The sequence below is a fragment of the Eurosta solidaginis genome, chromosome 1 (genome assembly GCF_040869045.1).
Source record: "Eurosta solidaginis isolate ZX-2024a chromosome 1, ASM4086904v1, whole genome shotgun sequence".
Lineage (NCBI taxonomy): Eukaryota > Metazoa > Arthropoda > Insecta > Diptera > Tephritidae > Eurosta > Eurosta solidaginis.
Genome location: NC_090319.1, coordinates 71,261,441 through 71,287,168, shown reverse-complemented (window position 1 = coordinate 71,287,168; position 25,728 = coordinate 71,261,441). Strand labels below are relative to the sequence as shown.

At 36.6% G+C, this 25,728-nt stretch overlaps 1 protein-coding gene across 13 annotated transcripts in view; it reads right to left on the bottom strand.

The window, feature by feature from the left end:
* The window catches only part of LpR1 (Lipophorin receptor 1), a 1,438,611-nt gene that overhangs the window by 231,373 nt on the left and 1,181,510 nt on the right, over positions 1–25,728 (bottom strand). For all 13 annotated transcript variants that reach the window (XM_067758124.1, XM_067758130.1, XM_067758126.1 and 10 more), the window contains 2 exons: positions 4,203–4,470; positions 3,905–4,127 (listed from right to left, as the gene is read on the bottom strand). In XM_067758124.1, the coding sequence (XP_067614225.1) occupies positions 3,905–4,127; positions 4,203–4,470 (491 nt within the window). The remainder of the gene's footprint in view (positions 1–3,904; positions 4,128–4,202; positions 4,471–25,728) is intronic.

The following is a 25,728-nucleotide window of genomic DNA, read 5'->3' as shown; positions in this document are numbered from 1 at the left end:
CTCCTTCAGCTCTGCGTTTACGGCCACCCACATTGTTGGAGCTATTGGGACCGGTGCTGCAATATCGTGCAATATGACCTGGGTTGCCGCACTTGAAACATTTAATAACTCCGGCATTTTTCTGTTGTGATCCCTTCAGTGCTTCCAAAATTGTGTCTACCCATTCTGGCCTTTCTACTTCTACACGATGAGCGTTATATGCTGGTTTACTCAATAGGGAGGCAGTTTCCTGAGTCAATGCATGTGATACCGTTTCAGCAAATGTCAGTTTTGGGTTCGCGTATGTAGCTCGCTTCGTTTCCACGTCTCTTATGCCATTTATAAAACTCTGGATTTTTACCCTCTCGGTGTATTCCACGGGTGCGTCCGCATTTGCGAGATGAGCCAACCTTTCAACATCTGAAGCAAACTCCTGCAATGTCTCATTTGCTTTTTGGTAGCGGTTTTGCAACTCAATTTGGAATATCTGTTTCCTATGCTCGCTTCCATAACGTCGTTCTACAGCAGCCATCAATGTTTCATAACTGTTCCGTTCGTACTCTGGAATCGTATGTAAGATTTCCGCTGCAGGCCCTTTCAATGCCACGAACAGTGCAGCAACTTTATCTTCCGCATTCCAGTTGTTCACTGCTGCGGTCTTCTCAAACTGTAGCTTGAAGACCTGGAAAGGAACAGAACCGTCAAATGATGGTGTTTTTACCTTTGGATTGCTTGCTGAAACAGCTGGGCGGTTTAGCTGCAGCTCCTGTATACGACGTTTTAAAGCATCTACCTCAGCCTCGATTTTGTTCTCAAACTGCATTATTTTTTCGTCCATACGGGCTTCTAGTTGTACAGAGATCTGCGATGATACCTGTGCTGAAATTTGTCCCGACATTTCGGATATACGTGCCTCCTGTGCTTCAATCCTGGATGCTATTTGTAACGACATTTCGGATATACATGCCTCCTGTGTTTCAATCCTGGATGTTATTTGTGACGACATTTCGGATATACGTGTCTCCTATGATTCAATCTTTGCTGTTATACGGTTCTCCTGCGATTCCAGTTGGGATGCCATATTTGTGGATATTTGTGATGACATTTCTGTTATACGTGCCTCTTGCGCTTCCAGCTGGGATGCCAATTGCGACGACATTGATGCTACTGTCGATGTTTGTGCAGATATTGCAGCCAATATCATGTTCAAGTCTGTGCTGGTAACTGTCTGAGATGTTTCATTTTTCTCTTCAATTTTTGTTGTCTCCTCACCATCAAGATGAAAGACATACTCTTCCACATCAATTCCTTCTGCTTCCATTGCCTCTCGTAGCCGTGCCTGAAGTTCAAGTTTAACGCCGCTTATATTCAATCCACGGCTCTCCAACTCCTTCTTCAGTTGCTGGATCTTCAATTCACTGAACTTTGCCATGTCCTTGTTGTCCTCTGGAATTTATTCAACAATTCCTCTTCTGACACCAATTGTAACGAATTTGCTGCAAATCCTCTTATTTGCAATCCTCTGCTAAGTTCGAATCACTAAACTATTGAATAAATAACTCCAATTTGTAATAATGCAAAATGGCCTTTATTAAAGTACTTCACAATAACAAACTGTCCAACGAATAGCTTGCTTAATAACCACACTGATTGATAGCTCAATGAAACTCTACTATTCAAAATAACACTGCTATTGCTCGCTAGATATCGTCTTAATCAAACTGCTTGACAACTCAAATCAAACTGAATTACTTCTTACTCGCTTGCCCCGCTTTTACAGTTTACGCTGCATACTTCTAGGCTCTTCGATTTCCAGAACTTACTAGTTGTTTCGGCTACAAAATCGCCAGCCACAACTACGTGCACAAATTATTGCTCTCTCTTGTGACAACTCAGATAAGATATGTGCATGTGTTTGTGCATTGCCGCTCCGCTGCTCGTATACGTACATATGTGTAGACGCAATTATTTCTTCGGTTATGTAGACACATAAAGATTGAATTATTGATGTGAATGTTTGTAGTTTACAGTCTCTCGCGCGCACATAGGCATATAAGTAAATGCATTTGTGTGTGACATCTCTCTGGGCTGCCTTATATATGTGTATACTTGATTTAATTATTAACGTAAATACTGCTTGGCATTGCCTTAGCATCGCATTAGTGATGGGATAATTTAGTGATGCTAATATCCGTGACAATATGTATACTCAGCGTGAGTTTCAATTGTACATTTCATCTCAGATAAATTAGTTTTTTGAATTTAGTTACAATAGGTCAGGTTAGGTGGTAGCTGCCCTGATAGGGGACAACAGGAAGGTTCGTTGTGATACCACATGCAACAAAATAGCGGTGACGTAGCTATAGATACTTAAAGAATCGTTGCGTAACAACGATAAAGTTCCGAATGATACCGATCTCAACTTGGGATAAATCCTCGGGAGATCCAAGTGAGTCGCGACCGGATTACTTTCGCCTAGTTCTAGAAAAAGCTGGGCAATCAAGCATAAAGTGATTTGATGATTTCCCCTCATCATCTTCCATACAGCTACAGCAGGATGGGGTTTCCAGTAAATTGAGACGAACCTCATGGATACCCATGGGGCAGTGCCCTGGCAAAACCCCAATGGCCATTGATAGGTGAGCCTTGGTTAACCCAATTATTTCGGCGACCTCCTGCCGCCCACTTCTGGCAAAAAGATCTTGCTACCCTGTAAGAGGTGATGTCCGCCCAACGTTTGCTCAGCTGACTAGAGGCCCAGCTATGAAGGAGCAAAACACGGGTGGCCAGCGGAATTCCGAAATTCCTACAGCCATCTTCATCCAGTTAAGTTGTACCGATGCGGTACAACCGCTTGACAGTTGTCCGGGATATCACTATGGCCCGGGGCCCAGATAACCTTAATTGTAAAATAGTTCGATGCAACCGCAAGCGAGGTAAGGCACCTGTTAACAAATCGAAGAAGTACACACGGAGTGCTTGCCAAACACTGTCCAGGGGCGACGAATTTTCTTCTAATTAAGAAAATTTGTTTCTAAAATTTTGATGTTGCTTTGACCGCGGCGTGAACCCAGGATCTTCGGTTTGGTAGGCGGAGCAATCTACCATCACACCACGGCGGCAGCTGGTTCGAATATTCCCATTACAGTTTGAAGGGGTGAGATAGAATTTGATTTGTAAAGATCACCCTAATGCACCAGGCAATGTCTGTCTTGTTCAATTATAAACCTTAGTAAATTAACTAAATAATAGTAAATTAGCCCAAAAACTAACTTTAAAGCGTATGATTGATATTTTCCCCGTCAAGGTGATGAGCCATTCAGTAAGAGAGCCCTTCTAGGACGAACGATATTTAAATAATGATACTCTCTAGGAGAAAAGGAAAAACGAAAGACAGAGAAGTGGAAAATATAGAGAAAAGGCGTGTTATGGTTGTTGTCGTTGTAGCAATATATACCATCCTCGAAAGTTTTGTAGAGTGTGAAGGATGTTTATGCAGATTTTGCTTTGTCGGATATAGATTCGGTACTTCCCGGTAACAAGCACCATTAAGTTATAAGCCCAACTATCTCGAAAACGACTTGATATTCTCGTTGATCCTTCTAGGGCGTCCGCTACACAAACTATGTAGCGCAATGACGAGCTTCGACTCCTCAGAGGCTCGCCCGCTAAAAATCTGTGTGATACATTTATATTTGTTACTGACAATTGAGCTGTCTAACTAATCAGCCCTTTTGAGAGGAGTGAGTGTTTTTGTTGCGTTAAAGAGAGTTAGACAGAGAATAACATAAATTAAGGACTGAAAGAGAAGGTAATGTTTTGGAAAAATTAAAATGAGATGTAAGGTGAGTGATGGAGTGATGGCGATTGAGAGGCGTGCGCTGCCACCCGTAAAAGTTAAATTTAATACAAAAACGAAACTTACCCTGAGTTGCATTCACAGCGATAACCAATCGGTTGATCGATACATTTATGCATACAATCACCATTATTTGTTGCACATTCATTCACACCGCATTTTTTAGCCGGCTCATCTTCAGCGTCCGGACAATCTTTTCTGCCATCACAAACTTTTGATAATAGTATACATTGACCGCCACCACAATCAAAATATGTGGTTAAGTTGCATTTTGTGATCTTTGTAATATCTGAAATAGTAAGCAAAGCGAAGAACATAGAACTCACTTTTTGTCAACTCCTATACTTGCGCTCTTTCAACTTACCACACTTCAGCTCATCACTACGATCCGCACAATCGGCTTCACCATTACACGTCAAATATCCCGCTATACAGCTACGATCACCACATTGAAATTGATCGGGTCGACATGTGGAATTACGGCAATTCTGTTGTAGTTCATCGTCGCCATTTGGACAATCTTTTTCGCCATCACACAGCCATCTGTGATGTAGGCAAGTGATTTGATCACGACATTGAAATTCATGCGTCAAACACGGTGTTATAGTTCGTGTAGTATTCTTGGAACATGACTGATGAAAAATTAACCAAATTATAATGAAAAGATTATTTATTAAGATGAAAATTGTGTACATTATATAAGGGCGTATAACTAAACAAAGTTTGTTATAAGTCATAATGACGTTTGTGTTTTGAATGGACATTTGTTCAATGTTGTTTAAATCTTAATATATAAAAAACACGTGTCACACAATTGAGGCCAATGGACTCCTATACTACTGAACCGATTTTGAATTTGTTTTGCACCCCGTGTGTAGTTTGATCTAACTTGAAATATAGGATAGGTGACTGGGTGACTAGGGTCTCCAGATATAGGCCAAAACCTGGACCCGGGTACTCCTATAGTGGGTTTATAAAATATGGATATCAAATGAAAGCTGTTGATGAGTGCTTTAGTAGAGGGTAATTTTCATGCTCCTGGGTGACTAGGATCTCGAGGTGTAGGCCAAAACGTTGACCCAGGTACCCCCACAGTGTGTTTATTGAATATGTATATCAAATGAAAGCTGTTGATGAGTGCTTTAGTAGAGGGTAATTTCCATACCACTGGGTAACTCGGGTCTCGAGATATAGGCCAAAACGTGGACCCGGGTACCCCTACAGCGTGTTTATAGAATATGGATATCAAATGAAAGCTGTTGATGAGTACTTTAGTAGAGGGTAATTTTCATACCCCTGGGTGACTAGGGTCTCGAGCTATACGCCAAAAGTGGACCCGGGTACCCCTAGAATGTGTTTATAGAATATTGATATCAAATGAAAGATGTTGATGAGTCCTTTAGTAGAGGGTAATTTTCATACCCCTGGGTGACTAGGGTCTCGAGATATAAGCCAAAACGTGGACCCGGGTACCCCTAGAGTGTGTTTATAGAATATGGATATCAAATGAAAGATGTTGATGAGTCCTTTAGTAGAGGGTAATTTTCATACCCCTGGGTGACTAGGGTCTCGAGATATAAGCCAAAACGTGGACCCGGGTACCCTTAGAGTGTGTTTATAGAATATGGATATCAAATGAAAGCTGTTGATGAGTGCTTTAGTAGAGGGTAATTTTCATACCCCTGGGTGACTATGGTCTCGAGATATATGCCAAAACGTGGACCCGGGTACCCTTAGAGTGTGTTTATAGAATATGGATATCAAATGAAAGCTGTTGATGAGTGCTTTAGTAGAGGGTAATTTTCATACCCCTGGGTGACTAGGGTCTCGAGATATAAGCCAAAACGTGGACCCGGGTACCCTTAGAGTGTGTTTATAGAATATGGATATCAAATGAAAGCTGTTGATGAATGCTTTAGGAGAGGGTAATTTTCATACCCCTGGGTGACTCGGGTCTCGAGATATAGGCTAAAACGTGGACCCGGGTACCCCTAGAATGTATTTATAGAATATTGATATCAAATGAAAGCTGTTGATGAGTGCTTTAGTACAGAGTAATATATTATCCAGGGACGGACTGGGACTGGGATTAGGACTAGGACTGGGACTGAGACTCGGAGTGGGACTGGGACTGGAATAAAATACATACTACCTTCTGGGACAGGCAGTAAGGGATGCAGAAGAATGACAAGAAATTGAGAGAAGAGAAAAGAGAGAAGGAGATTGAGAAAGAGATAGAATGAGACGAAGATGGAGATAGATGAAGCGAAAAAGACGGAGGGAGGAGTGAATAAAAGGACTAGGAAAAAGTGAAGAGGGAGGGAGGGCAGAGTCAGGCCGAAAAAGCTTATTAAGATGTATGCAGATTGGCCAAATTTAGGGCAGGACAACGTCTGCCGGGTCTTCTAGTACAAAATATATTTTTGTTATGATTTATATTCCACCTGATTGCATATGATTCAATTACTACAGGTTTGTTCTCCAATGATGACAGAGCTTTGACACTCCCAAGTTTAAAAATCTGGACGGGTTGCTTTTACGAAGTAAGGAAAAAGGGGAATAATTCAATCCCCTCAGCAAAAATTTTAGTACAAAAGTACCACTAGTAATGATAATACATTTGTAAATGCCAACAGGTTTTGGAAGAAATAACTCATTTTCTACTAATTATTTCGAGAATTGATATAGAGTTATGTTGGTTTGGCCATTCTTGCAGAATTAGTTTGAATGCCGTACGTCAGCATTTTATTCAAAAATACACTATCTCAAAATTTGTTTCAAAAACCTCCTCCCTGAGCATAAGTTCAATGCAAATTGATGGGAGTTAAAGAAAATCAATTTGAGAAAAGGCATTCTTCAATCTAATTCTGATTAGGGCGTTTTTGTGACCAATCCTGAAAAGGGAAATTTTTGAAAACTATTTTGAGATAGGGCGATTTCGAACTGGTACCCGGCATGGGGTGATACTCTACTTTGCAGCCGCAATGACTTGACAAAGAATGGCTTATTGTCTTAGAACTTTATATTCTGGCCTTGACTTTGGCAGAAGAGTTAAGCTTTTGTGCGGTCCTGCTACACACGGTGTATTTACCTTTATATTTCGAAATTTCGGAAAGTTCTTTTCCGTTTAAGAATTCATGGAAGTGTTCCGGATAAATTGTTAACTGATTCGGAACACGTTCATTTGATACTACCTCACGGGGTCCGAATATTCCAAATAAGTATATACATAATGTTTCAAATATAAAAAGACTCACAAATTTTTACAGGCAGACGAATGTTCCGAATAAACGGAATGAATAAATTAACACGCCCAATGAGTAATTTCGCTAATAACCTTTTTACGTGAAACGATTTGCTAGTCAAGTTTTTGACATTGAACGATGAATTTTGAATTGGTTTAGGTTTCATATGTTCATAAGTTTACGAAATTGCACGGTTCCTCGGGGTCCCCACTTTTCACAAAATTAGCTATGTTCAGCATGATTACAAAATTCATCGTAAAATTTAAAAAATTGTTCAAAGGAATTATGCAATTCAGTACTTATCGGGTATTTGTGAACTGATTGAACAATAATATTATCCCATTCGTAATATCCGAATAATCGACTGTATAAGATATAAAATATATAGTGAAAAGGTGTACATACCTAAGCGATTTTTAAGATAAATATAAAATAAACAAGTAAAAGTGTTTAAGTTCGGGTGTAACCGAACATTATATACTCAGCATGAGCTTCAGTTGTACATTTCATTTCAGATAAATTACTTTTCTACATAACACGTGGCACCGCCCATTCAAAACTATTTTTTGCTAAGTTATAGCTTATTATTCTATTCTACGACCCTTTTAAATTTGTTTTATATCTAAGCTGCTGTGGTCTTTAACCGATCCCGTCCATTTTTACTAGAAGTATTTCCTGCTATAAGGAAAATATCTTTACACAATTTCATCACGAAATGTTAATTTTTTTCGAGTTATGGCTCCCGAAACATAGAAAATTGCTTAGTCATAAAAGAGGCGGTGCCACACCCATTTTTAAAAATTTTAGTGTTTTCCAATTTAATGTTATAACTCAATTTAGAAAGTAAAATTCGTGGTTATCATCCGATTTCGCTCATTTTCAATACCAATCTATTCTGGGTACAGATAAGCTCGTTTTCCCAATTTGGTGAAGATATCTCAATACGGACGGACGGACGGATATGGCTCAATCAAATTTTTTCCGATACTGATGATTTTGATATATGGAAGTCTATATCTATCTCGATTCCTTTATACCTGTACAACCAACCGTTATCCAATCAAAGTTAATATAATCTGTGAACTCTGCTCAACTGAGTATAAAAATAAAACCGTTTAAAAATAGGTAGGTAGTTTATGTGAGGATGCATAGTTTAACGGTTTTTGTGCTCTGCATGTCAAAACTATGACCGCGAATCACTTATTTCAATAATATATGACGTAAGTGTAAGCATTTGGTGAAATTTGAAGCTTCTAGCCTGTAAAAAGGGGTCAGAAATGACATTTATATTAAATGTGCTATATACTTAAGCATTTGGTGAAATTTGTAGCTTCTAGCTATTAAAATGGTGTAGAAATTTCGAAAAGTTTCTTATCTGAAGAATCGGTTGTAGGGGACATATGCTATATATACGACAGATCTCTTCGATTTTTTCAGAAAACAATATGTGCAATATACGAAAGTATACGGTGAAGTTTGAAGCTTCAATCTGATGAATTGAGGAAGACATGACAAGAATCCTCTTTACTGAAAAATCGGTTGTATGGGAGATATCTGTTATAGTGGTCCGATAGGGCCGGTTCCGGCAAATGTATAATCGGACACCTAAATATACCCTCCTACCAAATTTTATCAAGATATCTCAAAAAGTGAGGGCCTAGTTTGCATACAAATAGACAGACAGACAGACGGACATGGCTAACTGAACTCAGCTCTTCATCCTGATTTCGTTATACCTATTGGGGATCTATCTGCTCTCCTTCAAGGACTTACAACTTTGGGATTCGTGACAAACTTAATATATCATTTAATTTTCATGAAAGGTATAAAAAAAATTCATTGGCAAAATTTGATAATAATTGCAACTGATATTTTCGTGTTCGCTACTGTATATATACTAGAGTAACGCAATCACAAAATCATTTATATTTTTGACACTTTTTACAAAAAATTTTAATTTCAGATGACTCTAGAAGGATTGATTTAATCTAGGCAGACAGTTTTCAGTTGAATACTACGCGACTAACAAAATCAACTTGCTAGGAAGGCAAGTGAATCCCTCCGCTTTGAGAAAGTTATGAGATATAGAAATTTTAAACTTAATTAAATTGTTGTTGTCATTTAAGTTATAATTGTTTAAGCGCACTCAAACGATTTTATACTAGTGAAACTTAGATGACAGCTCTTGGCCGGATATGAGACCGGGTGCGCTGTTATGCTAGAATAGACTGACTTGTGTAGCCAAATAGATCTGATGTTTCTTATGTTTGCATTTTGTTTGAAAACAATGTTTCAATATTTCGAAATACTCAGCTTTAAGAAAATGTGTTCAATACTATCTTACTTACTTAAGAAGAAACATTCGCGATTTGTAGACGCAATGCAAAGCTGTTTCATTATTGCCAAAATTGTTTCAAAATGCCAAAGCTGAGGATTGGGCTACTGGCAGTGGAAAAAGGAGAAGTCGCTTAAGAGTGAAGAACTTTCTGGGTTAGTAAGCAGGTGAAGTAAAGAATGCCAAATACTCAAAACCAGCTGTTTGTCGTAAAAAGCAGCGTCTTGTTTTAATAAACAATGTGCGAGCGCCAAATAAGAACAAAATTTCTTCTTGATTGTTTTTTTCATTGAGCAGAGAGGAAACAGTGACTAGAAAGGACAGAAATTAATGTAGTAGAAGACATGAAATATAAGAACACAAAGAAGGAAGCATGAAAGTCGGTTGAAATTAAGCACTAAATAGTCGGCTACTAAAATTACTCGTAGGGTATTTGTATCGTAGCATAGCGTTTAACGTAATGATGTACTAAATGTAGAAAAGAAAAGAAATGGGTAAGAGTAGTAATGAGGGTCTAGCTTTTATCACACATTACACCGTGCAATATAGTATTGTAACGAATTTAGGGAAATTCCGCTTATTCCAAATCTTCTGCTAACGTTCGAATCTCTAAACTGTTAAATAAATAACTCCAATATTCAATAAAGCAAAATGGTCTCTTTTAGACTACTTTGAGAGTACTTCACAATAACTCTTACTTCACAACTATTTGCGAGTTTAAATCATGCCATGCCATGCCTCAGCTTGTGCTGCTTTTATACTCTCTGTTTTCTCGTTCGTCCATTTCTCCGAAGGTCTAGTCATTTCGCGAAACTGTATTCCAGAACAATTGTGTCTCTTGCTTGGTTATTAGCTATATACATGTATATTTGTAGTTTATATCTATCTTATAACCATATGCGGGTGTATGCGTGAGTACTACTTCTGCTGATGACTTAATCTGTGTGTGAGTTATCTCTTCGTTGCCTTGTATGTATGTGGGTAAATGATGATTAATGTGTTTATGTAGATTGTTTTAATGTTTTTGTTGTTTTGCATTTATTTAGTGATGCGAAAATTCGCCACAGTATATTTCATTCCTCTATCAACCGCAGGGCAAAACCTTAGAACATCATGGTGTAACCATTCCGTCAGGTGACGTAAACCTAGAAAGATTTAACATCCAAATTTGTCCTTCCACCTGCTGTCCAATATGCATTGACATCAGGGCGCTAGTTGATGGCAAAAACCATCTTATTCTTGGCGATTTTAATTTACGCCACGTCCTCTAGCATTCCAGCCTGCCAGCGCCGACACAAGACGCAGGGAACTAGCAAAGTAAACAGACAATACGACTTTTAGCACGATAAATGGCGATGCTCGCCAGACATTTCCTTTGTCAGCGGAGGACTCAGAAATTGCATTTAAATGGATCCGGCCCTACCTGAGCATCTGACCTATACCCCTTCAATACGGCGATCAGCAAATTTCATCACCTCTGAAAGGCGGTCGTTTATTATCAAAAAAGGAAATTGGAAATATTATAAAACTCTTACAAATCAACCTTTCGCCACTCCGACTAATGTCCGACAAGGCGAGGGCGCATTCCACAAAATGATCACTTCGACTTTAGCACACTGGTCGGTAGAGCATATCAAATTCTACCTCATTTCCCAACCGAAGCTGCAAACCTAGCAAGAGAACACGACCTTTCAAGACAGTTACATCCTAGAGACCTCACATTAGGAATATCAACTTGGATATTATGCAGCTGGCAAATGAACACAACACACATGTCAAATGAGAAGAGTATCTAAAGGACTGTAACCTATCTGCGATCGTTGGTAAGTCGCGGAAAACAGTCAAATTCTACTCAAATCCGACATAATACAAGATGACATATCTATCGTCTTTGACGATAAAACTATGTCGGATTCGAAGAAATTTGCGAGCGCTTTCTGCCGGCCGGCAACTGGTAACGCATCTTTCAGTGGGCAATGCAAGACGCCGTGCAAACTGCAGACAGGCACATAAACACAAACACGAAGTGTCGCTAATTGATATCACCCACACAGCGGTCAAAGAGGCCATTAAATAAGTCAAGCCCTCTAAATCAATATGCCTCATTTCCTTGTGAATCTTCGCTTAGCCATCCATCAGTATGGCTTCGGCAAAATGCATAGCACTAAAACAGCGCTAAGCTCTATATACACTATGATATATGTATTACGGACTGAAACAACAAAAATCCCATCACAGAGGGATAGTCGTGGCACTTCACTTGTCCTTTTGACACATTCGACCACGAAACACTACTTTAAGACATAAAACGTTCACCCCTTCCCACTTGTCTTAAAAGATTATCAATTTTTTTTGTTATATCGGCCTACTGATTTTAAGATCGCGGGTTCGAATCGAGCTCAAGGCCTAACAATAATTTTTTATCATTATTATTGTTATGATAAATTTTTTCTTAATTGAAAAAATTTTTAAATTAGAATAGAAGAAAGAAAAAATTTTAGACAACTGCCAAAGCTCGTTGTATAGATCCATTACGGGAACTGCTAAATTCCTTCATCGGCAACGTTTAGGCGCCGCTGCTATAACCATTCAGCCATCACAGCGGTTTTTTGTTTGTCTTCATTAATCCTACTTCTATTCTGTTTCGTGCCAATTGATATTCACAACACTGCGACATCTGTTGCAGAATGGCTGTGAAAATTGGATTTGTTTGTTGGCAATGCTGCCATAGTGTCATATTTTATTGACACTTTTTTCCCCGTGCTCTGGGATGTATTAACAATTTTTGTTGTTATATCGGCCTACTGATTTAAAAAAAAAAAAAGAAAAAATTTATCATAACAATAATAATGATAAAAAATTATTGTTAGGCCTTGAGCTCGATTCGAACCCACGATCTTAAAAGATTATCCGCAAATTATCTGAACGATCCGCAAGAGTCGAGCATAAATAAACGCTGAACAGACAGGTTTTGATTAATTGTCAAAAACCTGGAACCCCAGCAAACAACTGATTTAGCATTGCCTACGCGAATGATATGAAAATATCTACGTAAGCATTATAATTAGATCCGGCACCTGCCTACGCAGCCGTTTGATTCGCACAAGTATTAGGAAACCATTATCGGTAAACATTTATGCTAGGTCGCATCCGGTGTACCACGTTATTAATATACACTATCCAACAATTTCACGAGAAGATGGCAGACTAACAAGGGAGACACCAGTCACTCTGGCCCAACCTCATTCTGGATACTGTAACAGGTTAATCGTCTTTTCCAGAATCAATCCCGTAATACGTAATTTATGCAGTTTATTTGATGTGTTCCCACTTGACACCAACCATCTTTTCTATTGTAAGCTGGAAACCTACGCCCCTAACACCAAATTCCCTATAGTCCATCCCTATTCAATCTGCTAGTTTCTTGGACTCCCGGTAGAGAATTTCAATGATGACGATTTGTGAGTGATCGGACCCTTTCCCTCGATGTCCCTATGTCCAGGGAACCATGTACACTGTTATGTTGGGCCATCTCTTGATGAGATCCGCGACAGTTTAGTGCTAGTTTGGAATTTAACGGGTAGGAGCCAAGAGATTTATGGTAGCCTGGCTGTCTTTGAAAATTAAAATTTCTTTGCCGACATTGTATGTCCCTATCCTAGCTGTGGCTTCCATGGTGGCTGACACTTCTACCTGAAATACATTGCAGTGGTCTGGTAGTTAGAAGGTGAGCTGGAGGTCAAAGTCCCTTGAGTATACTCCACCTCCAACTCTACCGTTTAGCTTGGACCAGTTCGTGTATATGGAAATGCTGTTGTCAATAGCAAAGCACATATCAGACTCCGTCCAGTCATCCCTAGTGGGAATATTTCCGCAACTATTGTGATCGCACAGCAATCTGTGCTAGGCGGAAGAAAACTGTATTTTTCTATTATACTGGAGTGTCCTGTGGTCTTGTTGTTCCAACACGACAACTCCCTTAGGCGCAGGGCTGAAATTGCCGCAACTCGCTAACCAACAAGTTCCAATGGAAGGATGTCAAGAATGACCTGAAGAGCTTCGCTAGGCATTTTTCTTAGAGCACCGCTTTTGCTGATCATGCTGGATCTGTTGAATTTACCCAACAAGTTTAGGTTTGACTCCTTGCTCAAGGCTGGCCACAATACGACTATCCCATACAATAGTATGGGTCGGATAATCGCGTCTAGACGTTAAAAATATAAAAAACAAAACGATTTCGAAACTACAGCTAAGTATTACGAAATCACGGATATTAAAACAAGGAAATCAGAAAAAAGGATAGAAAAAAGAAAGAAAAAAGAACATTTTTAGTGCTCCCCAAAGTGTAAAAGTAGAAGATTCGAAATGCAAAAAAGTTTTCTCATCACACGCAAACGACTTTAGGGAAGCGAAGAGAGCAACGACAGAGAAAATCGCTAGTGTGCGATACAAAATGAGGAAAAGTTCAATGTTGAGTTGGTATGTTTGTATGAACCAGCAAGGAAATAACCCATTATAAAAGTATTTTTCGACGCCACGAACCAAAGGCGGGGATAAAAGTATGAGCGAACTTGCGAGCAAAAATTAAGGTGCAGCGATGCCAACAAAATATGCCAATAATCCGCGCTATCAGCTATTTGCAGGGTGAATACGAGAAAGCATATTCAATGTGATAGATGGAAGGGGAGCAACTAAAAGACGGAAGCACGGTTGCCACACCATGCTTTCATTTGGGACCAAAATTCGTCGAAAAAAAGTATCAGACCTTAAAAAAAAGGACCAAGTTTTAGTTTTATTTTATTGGTATAAAAACAATTCGGAAAATTAGTAGAGTGTCATATTCGTTGTAAAATGTAAAAATTTGAGGATGTTTCCATGGTTTCCTATATAAAATTTTAATAAACATCGCGAATAAGAGACTCTTGGCCTTAATTCAAACTGCACAAGCAAAACTAATGTGTCCCTTTAGGTATTACATTTTCACATTTCTAGGATACGTCTATGTCTTTCACAAAAAAAAACCTTGTGAACCTAGTTTTATTCGATTGCAATGAAATAAAATGTATAGCGCAGTTAGGTTTTAGTAAGGAACAGTTCAAACATTTGCGTTGTGGCAAACTAGTAAATCGTAAATGAAACTAAGCAATTGTGTTAATACAATTTTTATAGATGCTTACTTTTTCCCTAAATGTTTAAACTTCATACCAGAGCCTAGATTCAGTAAGCGTGAGTTTTGAACTCAGACAAAAATCAAGCGCCTTAGGCCCCATTTTGCAGTACAAGTTCAACTGAGTTTGTCACTTAAACTACGCTTAAAATTATTCTGCTGATTTTCAGTCTACTTTAACTAAAGTTTAAGCTAAGCGGCCGATCTGGTAAGGTTAAATTCTAGTTAACCTATCGGTGATTTGCTTTCGTTCTAAATGGCGTCGAATATACGCAACAAGCATTTGGGCTTGAGTACCATTCGAGCTCATGCTGATAACTAGCATACCCCTAAAATCTCAAGAGTTGTTACGAAACAGTGGCTAAACTTGGAAATCATAGTGTACTCAGCAAAAGAGGAAATTTTTTATAAAAGAAAAAATGCTATTACTTAAGTTGAAAAAATTATCGTTCCCAACGTATGGTTCTCTGACTGGACTCAAGTGTAAGATTCCAATACTACAGTATTTTTACGAAAATAAAATAAAATATATATAGGGTATTCCATCCCATTTCGACCAATTTTGAACCCGACCCCTTTAGAATTGGCTGAAAGTTTTACTTCTTTTTCTAGCTTACGAAAGACGTTTTTCAGAATTTTTTCAAATTTTTTCATCCAACTCAAAAAAAGTTATGAATTTAAAAAAAAAAAAAACCGTTTTTGTTTTCAAAATGCTATAACTTTTTCAAAAATTGACCGTTTGGGATCTTTTTTTTTTTAACAATTTGTTTTTAAATGTATTTTTCGAAAAAATATACAAAAAAATTTTTAAAGTTTTTTTTTTTTTAATTTTTCGGTTTTTCGAGATTTTTCGAATTTTGCCATTTTTTTTTTCTCATAAAAAACTCCAATCAATTCTGCAATCATCCCCACTAATCCCGGAGTTGGCCGATTTTTTTTTATATTTTTTTTTATTTAATTGAAAAAAAAATTTTCAAAAATAAAAAAATTTTTTTATCAATTTTATTTATATAACAAAAAAATGTAAGAAAATAATTTTTAAATATTCTTTTCTTTATATATTATGGTAATCTATGATTAAAATGACTCGCTTTCGCTTTCAGTCATTAATCCTGGTTATTTTAATCGTAGATTACCATTATATATAAAAAAAGAATTTTTAAAAATCATTTTCTTACATTTTTTGTTATATAAATAAAATTGATAAAAAAAATTTTTATTTTTGAAAATTTTTTTTTCAATTAAATAAAAAAAAATATTAAAAAAAACGGCCCACTCCGGGATTAGTGGGGATGATTGCAGAATTGATTGAAGTTTTTTATGAGAAAAAAAAATGGAGAAATTCGAAAAATCTCCAAAAACTGAAAAATTAAAAAAAAAAAACTTTAAAAATTTTTTTGTATTTTTTCCGAAAAGTACATTTAAAAACAAAAAAATCCCAAACCGTCAATTTTTGAAAAAGCTATAGCATTTTGAAAACAAAAACGGTGTTTTTTTTTAAATTCATAACTTTTTTTGAGTTGGATGAAAAAATTTTGAAAAAATTCTGAAAAACTTTCGTAAGCTAGAAAAAGAAGAAAAACTTTCAGCCAATTCTAAAGGGGTCGGGTTCAAAATTGGTCGAAATGGAATGGAATACCCTATATAGTATATTTTTGATTAATTACCCTTCATTACTACTACTATTTGTCACAATAAACACCTGCTGGTGTTGGTGATACCAACTTGGAATTTTTTTTCAACTCAACCTCAACTCGATATCCAATGTAGGATAAACTGGAGAATCATGTCAATCATTTGAGAACTGCACATTTCACAAAATCTCTCATAGGTTGGATAATAATTTGAACATGCTAACGGCGTTAGAGATCAACTCGAGAACTATAAATTTTACAAAATTTCTCAAAGGTTTCTTAGTGGTTGGAGAATGATGATGGATATCAACTATCTGGTTTAAGAATAACTAGATAAGGATGTTGGATATCACCTCCGGAACTATATATATATTTCGCTGGAGAAATATCTTTTAAGTGTTTTTTGGGTAAGCAAAATCCAGTTGTTGTCGTGTCTACAAATTATCTAGATAATAAAATACCAATGTTGTTGTATAAAAAAGCCTGCCCTAAAGGCGGCCTTAAACTGTGACTGAAAAAATACTAACTAGTTTAACTGGTGTTTAAATTTGACTAGAGTTTAAGCAAGCTTAGTTTAAGCTTAGCTTACCCAACTACTGTAAAATCGGGCCTTAAAATTTTCGACTATGTAATAACTGAACTGGATTACATGTAATTAGGTACGAGAAACTAATTAACGGTTTTGTGATTGAAGTTTATGGGGTTCCGCAGGCACCTACGGGAATAATTTTACACAGAACACTTCTTCCAAAATCAAATCTCTTTTGCATTTGCTTCAAAAGCTGAATATAAATATTAATTTTTTAATCGCGATTCGTTCCACATTTATGAAGATATCACTTTAAAAAAGTGTTTCTGTCTTACTTTCAGTTAAAACATTTTTTATACTAAGTTTTCAAGTATCTTGAGTGGCTTTACACCACAATAGTCCTGGGGTTCCTTGAACTCATTGAGCTGCTTTCAGCTGAGGAAGACTTAAATAACGACGTTCCAAACGAGAAGTAACGCTTTCGAAATTTTTGCATAACATTTTTTTGTAAAAAAATTGAAAGGTATTACTTTTTGTTTGGAACAAATTAATTTCATCCTTTTACTTAGTTCTCTGTTCATTGTCATATTTCTTAGAGACACTCGTGTATTTGAAATACATTTTTTTTGCTCGACTAGTCACAAAATTCTATCACTAAAAGTGTTTGGTCGAAATATCCAGCCACTAAAACAAAACTTTTTTCTGATAAGTCCGTTTGTTTCATCAAACAATGTGTTTGCCCAAAGATCCAAAACTTTTCTGTTTAATACCTCGCCTAAATTATCTCCCAGGTGAAATGTCATTATTCTGCTACATTTTATTGACTGAACAATTTTCGTGGTAAGAATTCCATTGAAGTAAATTGATAATTGTAGGCTGATGAATTTGTGCCAAATTTTATGAGCATGATTTTTTTTTTCAGTGAAAAAGAATGAAAAGTACCAAAGTCGGTGCTGCTGGCTAAAAAGGGCCAAAATTGAGAAAAACTGACCATTTTTGGTTAAAATGGATCAAAGTGGCAACCGTAGATGGCAGCCATAACTAAAGTTGAAAATAACAAACAGCTACTTAAAGTGCGATAATACTAAGAAAACACAAGAATAGTAAAAACAAGTAAACAAGAAAAATAAAATAAAGATCAGAAAAAAAACTGCTCACATCAAAATAAGAACAAAGTACTACCTACAACATGCACTGCAACCGCAGCAGCAAAAACATGTATCCCATGCACAAGGATACTTCATAGCGGACAGTTACACCGTACAAGTTTACTTGGCGCAATGCCTGCCACCTGCCGACTGGCGCTCGATTTCCCCAGCTTTGCTTGATTGCTGGAAAATACGTTGGAGATTAATTACAAACAATAAATAAAAGTTTGTGTGTGTGGTGGGCGTGAGCGTGTTTTGCTGTGCGCCAAAGGGTACAATAACAACTTTGTGTTGTTTTAGCTTGCAGCTCCATCGCACCTGTGTGCTTCATTTGCCGCATTTTCCTCTGGTTGTAAAATATTTTTTTGCTTCTTTCTTAAATTTTTGTTGTTTAATCCTTTGGGTCGTATGTTTGTTGTTTTAAAAAGCGCACAAAATTGCAGTAGAGTTGCATTAACATTGCTGTTATTTTTGTTTACTTTAAAGTTTTTTTTTTGTTGTTTTTTTCTCGCTAATAAAGTTATATGCTTGATAAAAGTCAATGTGCAAGAAACTTGCTTGTATTGTGTACTTGTTTAATGGAAACAACAAATAACGACGGTATTTGATATTGTAACTCAATGTAACACGACCAACTCATTTGCGGTTTGCAGTGCAACGAACGCTGGCAAAAGTACTGAAAGTCATAGAAAATTTTAACTTTACGGTTTTTTTGTGTGTGTCAGCTTGTTGTTTAATTGGGGAGTTACTTTAAATAACATCAATTGGATGAACTTTGGTATGTATTGACCATTTGGTTGGACCGTTGTTATACTCAGCGTGCTTTGCTCATGGAACACATAACGGTCGATCGTAACGGCATTCGTGTATGCCGTATGTATGAGATAAATATAGCCTCTCATATATAAAAATGTTCAGGATAAAAAAGGAATTGATTTAGCTATGTCAGTTCGCTCACCTGTCCCTCCGTCCGTATGTCTGTGGTAACGACAACTTGAGTAAGTATTAAGATATCTTCTTGAAATTTGGTATATGGGTTTATTGGCACTGAGTGAAATGCGCGCAATGGGATGATAAACACGCCCACTTTTTATGTATATAAACACAAAAAACCATATTATTAAACGTATAATGGTAAAATTCGATGTGTGGACTGATATTGAAACTCTTGATAAATAATTGAAATCAATTTTTAAAATGCGCGTGGCACAGCCTACTTGTTATAAAATCAATTTTACTAACATTTTTAATCATAAATCAAAACCCGTTAAATCTATCATAACAAAATTCAGCAGAGAGGTTGTCTTTACTATAAGGAATGCTTTGAAGAAGAATTAACTTTTATATAAAATATTTTTAAAAGGGTTGTGGATGAATAAAATAAGCTATATCTTTGCAAAAAAGATGGTATTTCATTTCCCACGTGGAAAAAAAAAAATTGCGAAATCGGTTAAGGATCACGCCCACTTTTATGCAAACGATTTTCAAAATAGTCGTGTAGAAATAAAACAAGCTATATCTTTGCAATAGGGAGTTTTATATCAATTAAATTTCTAAGGCTAAGTTTGGGTGTAACCGAACATTATATACTCAGCGTGAGCTTCAATTGTACATTTCATTTCAGAAAAATTACTTTTCTACATAACACGTGGCACCGCCCGTTTAAAAAAAATTTCTCCTCTCTTACAATAAAACTTGATTAGTGAAATATCATTATTATTCTAGTCTACGACCCTTTTAAACTTGTTTTATATCTAAGTTGCCGTGGTCTTTAACCGATCTCGTCCATTTTTAATAGAAATATTTTTTGCTATAAGGAAAATATGTGTACACAATTTCATTACGATATGTTAATTTTTCTTCGAGTTATGGCTCCCGTAATACAGAATATTGCTTAGTCATAAAAGGGGCGGTGCCACACCCATTTTCAAATATTTCAGTGTTTTCCAATTTAATGTTATAATTCAATTTAGAAAGTAAAATTCTATTGATACAAAGATATAGCTTATTATTTTCGTCTACGACTTTAGCGTTATCTCTTTACAGATTGAACGAAGAAAATGTATGTTTTGGCTCTGGATCAAATGATACAAATCGCGTTATTGGAAGAATGGGTTATTCAAAAGTGTCCTGATATTCAGGGAGTTTCGTTTTTTACCTGTCATCATTATCATATAATCACCGAGGACTTCACTTTCAAAGAACACTATTTGTAAAGGAAAAACATTTAAAGTGACGAAAGAAACTTTATTGACTTTAGCTGAAAAAATCAGTAGTTTTGGCAAAATCATAGTGCGCGTATTAGGGTGGTTTTTGGAGGAATGGGTCAGTGTAAGCGAGTCACCATGAATACCTTTTTTATCATAATTACTTCCCACATGTATATTTGTTATATAGAAATTTCGTTAAGGTAGAAACTAATTCTTATTCGGAGGGGGGTTTGTTATTCGTTTTACTTCGTTTTTAATTTTTAGTTGAAAATAGGCGGTGCCACGCACCCTATTAGGAAAAATTTTAACTCACTTGAATCTACGCAATCACTTGAAGAGGTATCGCATATGTATTATAGATTTCATATATAATGGGAGTGGGAGTAAGAGTGGGAGAGAAAGTGAGAGTTGGAGCGGAAGTGATAGTTGGTATGGGAGTGAAAGTAGGAGGGGGTTCGGAGTGGGAGTTGGATCTAGAGTGAGGGTGATAGCAGGAGTGGGTGTGGGAGTGAGAGTTGGAATGGGAGAGAGAGGAAATGGAAAGGGTAGGTGTAGCAGTAGGAGTTCAAGTGAGAGTTGGAGTGAAAGTGGGCGTGGAGAATGGAGTACGAAGGAGCGTGGGAGAGAAATGGAGCAGGAGATCGGGAAGGGTAGATCGGTAGGATAGATAGGAAATAAGAAGAAACATTTAGGATGAGGTAGACGATAATAGTTTGTAAGAATGTAAACAAATCAATATTTGCGTTCTGCGCGGAGAGGAAGATGAGAGTAGGAGCGAGAAATATAAGTATACATCATTAATAACAACTTAAGGAAATAGTTTCTCCAAAAAAAAAAAAAAAAAAAAGACCGATTTCTTACACCCATAATGTTTATTTGATCACATTGCTATGAGGTAAATTTCGTGCGTAAATTTTTTTTAACTTTTACGATTTGGTTAAATTACTAATAGTTCAAAAAGTTAGTAAAAGTCATTATCGCCACCAAAGTGATGGACAACATTGACTGAACTGCTATATTCGAAATATTACAGAGGTTATACATATAAAAATATGCTCTGTACTATGGAACCATCCTTGTGTACATTTGATTTGCATATCTTGTTAGGAGATTGCAAAAATATTTTGAAGTTTTATCATTTTACATGGCAGAATTTTGCTGCAAGTTTTTACTTTTATTTTAGTGGAAACTTCATTGTCGCATATGTGCTCATTTGTACGTATATATAAACTATAGTCACTTTCTAATATTTATGTGTATGTGTGATATCATATTGCATAAGAACTTGCAGTCAAAAACTCAATTTAATATGCATTTTTGCTAGTGCAAATTTTGCTCTCAATGTTGCTTTGGGATGCTTTTAGTTTTGTACTGCAGGTCATTTGAGACATTCGAAAAGTTTTTAAAATTCAAATTTTCTAAAGGTTTTAGAAAATTGAAAAAGGTGCCAAGTTTATGTAAGTTCTTTATAGCCGAGTGTTTATTGAAGGCCGGCGATGAAAATTTTATTTATTTTATGAGTGAATAAAAGCGAAACTTATAAAAATGTCCGTAAAAATGCGATACAAAAATAAAACGGCAGTATTTCCGCTGACCCAAAATTGTCCCGAAACAGTCCCGAAATTGTTTGATGTTTTTTCGAAACGATAACCAAAATAATCCCGAAGTGGTCGTGAAATAGGTAAGAACGATGTGTCCATGTTTTAAGGGAAAAAACTATGAGAACAGTTTTTACTGTCGTTTTTTTTACCGGACTTTCAAGAAAATTATATAAAACAGTAATGTTTTGATCAGATCTCATTCAAATTTGCGTCCTTTTTTGTTCGGCTTTGGTATTGAAAGCTTTGTTAAGAGCTTAACAAAAATAAGCGTGCCAGGACCATTCACAATATTTTTAAAATTTTCGTTCTTTGTTCTAACATATATATAATAGTGCAATAAATATATTGCCAATTTTTGACTTATACTTAAGCAACTTTTTAACAAAAAGTGGGAGTGACCGTAACCGCATTTTTCTCAGATCTATATATATTTCCGTGAAAAGGTGAAATAAATCGGAACGGATTTTCCATAAATTTGACAAAATCTGTAAGCGAAAAAAATTTAGAAATTATGGAGCAGCTAGCCATTCCCAGTTACTACATACTACGACTCTTTTCTTGCTGATATCGATTGCGTGGGGGTGGTCATTCATTGAACAGCATTCACAACAGATCTTCCAAATTCGATCTCATGACGTAACAAATGTTAGAAAAAAATAGAAGTAATAATGAAAAATGTTGGTCAACACCGCAGAATGTAATTTATTCAACATAGATGCGAGTTCTAAGCGAATGCGAAATATTATCTCTTTGTGGGTTTCCATCTGTAAGCCAACTGAAAATGGCGTGGTTGCCAGTTATTGGAAGTAAGGCGGAGTTGTACCAAACAATAGTCATACGTACATACTGAAGCACTTATATACATATGTGTAATGTAAACTATCAGATACAACTGAAACAATGCGAACAATGCAAAACTGGTATGTGCACAGGTGCTGTCGGATTTTAATTTAAATTTACTACGCGAGTATTTCGTGCTAGCATTTGGGTTGTTATGTAAACTTTTTTTTTCTTCTCGTAGAAGAATATACTAATTCACAGGTAGACGCTTGCTTACTTACTTTCGTTGCAAAGATAAGCCAATGAGAGTTTTCAACGAGTTTTTTTATTCCACAGACTTTATCTACAACCATATGCAAACATTTTTAGGTAACCAGCAAAAAACCGCATGAGCGATTGTAAGATATAATTTTATAAGATAAGCTTATTATACCCCTAGTTTCTTTATTAATCAGCAAAACAAATCTAATAAAATTGGAACTTAGTAAGTTTTGAAGAACTTTTGCCTTTAATCCTTTTCTGTCAGTCCCACTTACTCGCCCTACAAACATGCATTCCAATTCCCACATTCATTCCTCCTCTCATTAAAGTAATCAAGAGAAAGGAAAAGGAGCGCAGGAGAGGATAGGATAAGAGAGGAAAGGAGAGGAGAGGAGTGGAGAGGAGAGGAGAGGAGTGGAGAGGAGAGGAGAGGAGAGGAGAGGAGAGGAGAGGAGAGGAGAGGAGAGGAGAGGGGAGGAGAGGAGAGGAGAGGAGAGGAGAGGAGAGGAGAAGAGAGGATATATAACAAAAAATATTCGAATATGTATCGAAACGTTGTCGGTATGCTATCCAAAAAGTGTGTTGTCGAAATTTTATCGATTTATCTCGATTTGTTATAGAAAAGTTATCTTTTTTTAGATAAAAGTTATCGGCTTGTAATCGGAAAGTTGTCGTTTTTTACGAAAAAAGTTATCGATTTGTCGTTGAAACCTCGTCGATTTGTTAGATAAAATTATCGATTTGTTGAAGAAAAGTTATAGATTATTGTAATTGGCATTTTTTTGAATTTTTTTCTATCATTCATCAATGTGTTTTGAAGCACATATTGATAAAACTTCAACAAAAACCGATGATACTTCTATAACCCGTAGTTAGCAGCAGATTAATAGGAAGCCGATGATTCTACAAGCCGAAAACAAAGAGTTAACTCAACTGTAATAGCTCGCTATCAATAAGTAGCCGATTTTTATACTAAAAAACTATTTGTTTCTGGAAATTTCTTCACCCTGGGTGAGCTTTAAGTACCCTAAAAACATAAGTTTTCTAGACGTTAAGCTCTATGTTTACACATCGAGCTTCACGAGTTCTTGGTACCCACGCTTTTTTGTTGAGTGTGTCAAAACACATTTTGTGCATTGGTTCTCTGAAATGGCTATTGCTTGGTTGATACTTTTTGTGTGTTTGTTTGTATTGTTGTGTTTAAATGAATGACTGCTTTGGTGTACTAACAAACGAATGCCACTGTCGCCGAAACTAATACAAAAAAAAGTTGAAGAAAACAACAAAATAAACTAAAAACAACAAATAATGCTTTTCCTGGACTATCTAAAGCTCTTGATGGTATATATACATATCTCCATTGTAGCAACCGACAAAGGATTTTGGTGACTGAAGTAGTATAGGGAGATGTTAAAGGTGATTCCTTTTCAAATACTATAAAAAAATTGGAAAGGACAGGTCTTGTTCGGTTTATTAGACAGTATAACAGCGATTTGGACTCAGACATTGCGTCAGCGTTCTTTACTGGTGTGTTAACTTGAGTCCAGTACTCTCCCATTGGATCACCTAACCTTAGTGGTCATCATTGAAAGGCCGGCCGCTTTTGTCACCTAATAACAGCAAAGTTGAATTAAACTAAGTTTAAACAGACGAATCATCATCGAAAGGTATATATAATCTTGGTAATCATGTTAACCTCAGACTCAAATTACTTTTTGTTAGATGATATCGACTACAACACTTTGGGGACTGAGTACATTTATGACATCGGCAGGCATCTTATAACATACTGAATATACATTACATATTGAAAGAACCCACTGGCGCCATTTTGCAATACTAAATGTATTAAAAACGTTTTACACTTGGTCCTTTCAGCGAATTGGAAGCTCCCTCTGCATCTGCTTCCATAGGCTGACTCCGATAAAAATGTTTTCTTAGGTGGTGCATACTCTTTAATTCGTATAACATGGCGTAGTCAGCGTAGCAGCTGCGTTTTACTGCGGTACTCGCCGAAGTCAATTCGTATAGGTACGTAAGTCTTTCGAATAACTTTTCTCTCGAACACTCCGACTCATTCTGATGTTGTCATAGTCCATGTTACTGCACCATAGAGTAGAACGAGTACGATAAATGCCTTAGGTTAGGTGGCAGCCGCATCGGTATGGGAAGCTCACTTGGGCAGTAAGAAGGTCCATTTTGAAACGACATAAAACGATAAGTGCCTTTTAGAGCATGATTTTCGTTTTCCGAGAGAGGACTTTACTTTTCTAGTCTGAAGTAGCATTCATTGAAAATAGTGATTCTTCTTGGGAATCGCCATCTCCGTAAATACTATACCGATGTTGGTCGTTCACAGGGCCTTGAAATCAGTATCTTTTTTTCTGGCTACGTGACCACGCTCGTACATGCATATATGCATATGAACATTCACACATACATGCATATCTACTTCTATTAACAAAAAACTTTCAGCGCTCATATGAATACCTGCAATGGAATTTTCTAGTTTTGCAAATATCTTCTTTTTTTTTTTGGTATATGCTGTCGAACACATACAAATTTTGTATTTAATTTCACATAAAGGCTTCTGTGTGCGCTTTGTGAAAATTTCTGTTCCCACATTCCAGTTTCATCAAAAAACGGAACTTAATTAAGCTTCGTTGCAAAATACAGAATGTTTGTCTGCAAGGTAAGTTTTTTTTAGAATAATAAAATGTTGGCGGAAGTTTCCATTGGTCAATTGTACAGACAAAAATATTCTGTAAGAATCTTTTAGGCTAAAAATCTTATACTGATAAAACATTTAATGTTTTTGGCTGAAAACATGAGATAGTTATTTCAAAAAACTTCTTATTACCATTTACAACAGCACACAATAACACCATTTTTAATTTTTTTTTGTACGAGGACGAAACATCGAAAGCTTTAAAGTCACTGTGGGTCTTTAACCGCACTTAATTTCTTACCGTCTGAGTAA